At 41.2% G+C, this 1,871-nt stretch overlaps 1 protein-coding gene across 1 annotated transcript; it reads left to right on the forward strand.

Moving 5' to 3' along the window:
* Window positions 1-751: 751 nt before the first annotated feature.
* On the forward strand, window positions 752-1,469 carry LOC117757453 (leptin-B-like). Its single transcript, XM_034578635.1, is given in 3 exon segments — window positions 752-907; window positions 1,150-1,360; window positions 1,363-1,469. Coding segments are annotated over 3 exon segments (474 nt in total).
* The last annotated feature ends 402 nt before the right edge of the window (window positions 1,470-1,871 follow it).

A 1,871-nucleotide genomic window follows, 5' to 3' on the forward strand; every position in this document is an offset into this window, starting at 1 on the left:
ACACACACACACACACACACCACACACACACACACACACACACACACACACACACACACACACCACACACACACACACACACACACACACACACTCAGAAGCTTGGTGGTTGGTTAATCAGGCCTTCTGACAAAACACCTCCGGAAACTACCACCCCAGTTTTTACGAACCTGTGCGCATACCATCATTATGTTTGTCGTCTCTAACAGCGATAATAAAAACAGGCGAGAAACGTATTAGTGGCTTTGCACTGCATGTTTTTGCCAACTCAAGCTACAGCCTACCTACACACGTGCCAGTACTTAAAGGTCACGATTTACATCAGCAGACACACCAGTGATGTAATCTGAGGGGGAAACAAAAGTGGGAAAACAGGATGTGTGCGAGTTCCAGACGGCGGAGTCAGAAAGATGGGAAGTCTTCTATTTTTTTTATTTTTTTTTACGTGTCAATATGCTTCATAATAAATGTAAGTGTGTTGACCAGCGGGAGGAGGAGACGGGAGGGGGGACTTGAGTCACAGAGGAGTATTTAAATGGGGGGAAACCTGCAAACAGCCATGTGTCATCTGTCAGGAGCAACTACAAGGTGAGAATATTCCACCGTATTTTCAATTATAGAGGGTTTTAATATAGAGAGACAAAAATTGTTTTAAAAAAAATGATCAAAAACAAAAACTGTAAATGCAATGTTAAAGTTTTTATATAACTTTGTTTTTTTGTTGTAACCGATTTTCTTTGTGTTTTTTAGGATGCACATCCCTCTGACCCTTCTCTGCGCCGCTCTGATGGCGGCTGCTGGTTCCACAAGTCGCCGCTCGAGGAGAGGCTCCATCAGAAACACCATCTACGACATCAAGAATATGGTTCAAACAACTCAGGTCCACATCAAGTTAGTGAGGAGACAGGTATGCAGTCGGTCCCAGTGCTGTGGAATCTGTGTGTCTTCAGGAAAAGTCTTAGATGTGTATATTTGATGGCCTTTTATTTCCATAAAGGGATAAAAGATTATTGTTTTTGAATTATTGCTAAAAGAAAACTTTATCTTGAAAATATCACGGTGCTTTAATAGTTTAAATAAATATATAAAAAGTAAGGAGGATGTATTAATTAAGGTTTAAAGGTTTAAAGCTCTTCTTCTGTTCCTTAGCTGTCGGTGTTTCCACTGATAGAAGTCAGCACTCCCTCTATCGATGGACTCTCCAGCATCAGCCACGAGCTTGGACTCTTGGACATAGAGCTGCAGAATCCCTTCACCAGGCTCGCCAGCCAGGTCCAGGCTGACGTCTCCAGCTTGGAGGGACGGGTGCGCGCCCTGGCCCAGATCTTGGACTGCCCCGTCCAGTCCAGGCCCAGCGGGGAGCCGCAGACAATCAGTTCCCAGAAAGTCAACTGTACCTGACGCTGACGAAGGTGCAGCTCTACATGGAGATGCTGCTTCTCAAGGAGGATAAGCTCAAGGTCTGCTGAGGATTCACACTCAACATGCAGAGTCTGGCCGTCATGCAGATATACAGAGGCCTGTTTGCACAGATAGCTCAATGTACTCAATATCGCAATTTGTCTTTGCACATAATTCTTTTTAGAATTTTGTAAATACTGTTTTCAGAATAATTCTCAATGTGACGCTGTTCCTCTAGTTGCAAAGGAGCGAGTTCTATGTATAAAATATATATAAATGTAAACATATATAAAATGTTGATGTGTTTATTAGACTTATTTATATAATTCAATGTTTAATTTGAGCATATTTTACTGGCTGCAAAATCTAATAAGTATGGAAATGAACATTGATTTAATTGTTATTTGATCTGAAGTGTTGTTTGTTTTAATATTTTTTCATTAATCTCCTTTTTAGCAGAAATACATTAA

The sequence above is a fragment of the Hippoglossus hippoglossus genome, chromosome 23 (assembly GCF_009819705.1).
Source record: "Hippoglossus hippoglossus isolate fHipHip1 chromosome 23, fHipHip1.pri, whole genome shotgun sequence".
Lineage (NCBI taxonomy): Eukaryota > Metazoa > Chordata > Actinopteri > Pleuronectiformes > Pleuronectidae > Hippoglossus > Hippoglossus hippoglossus.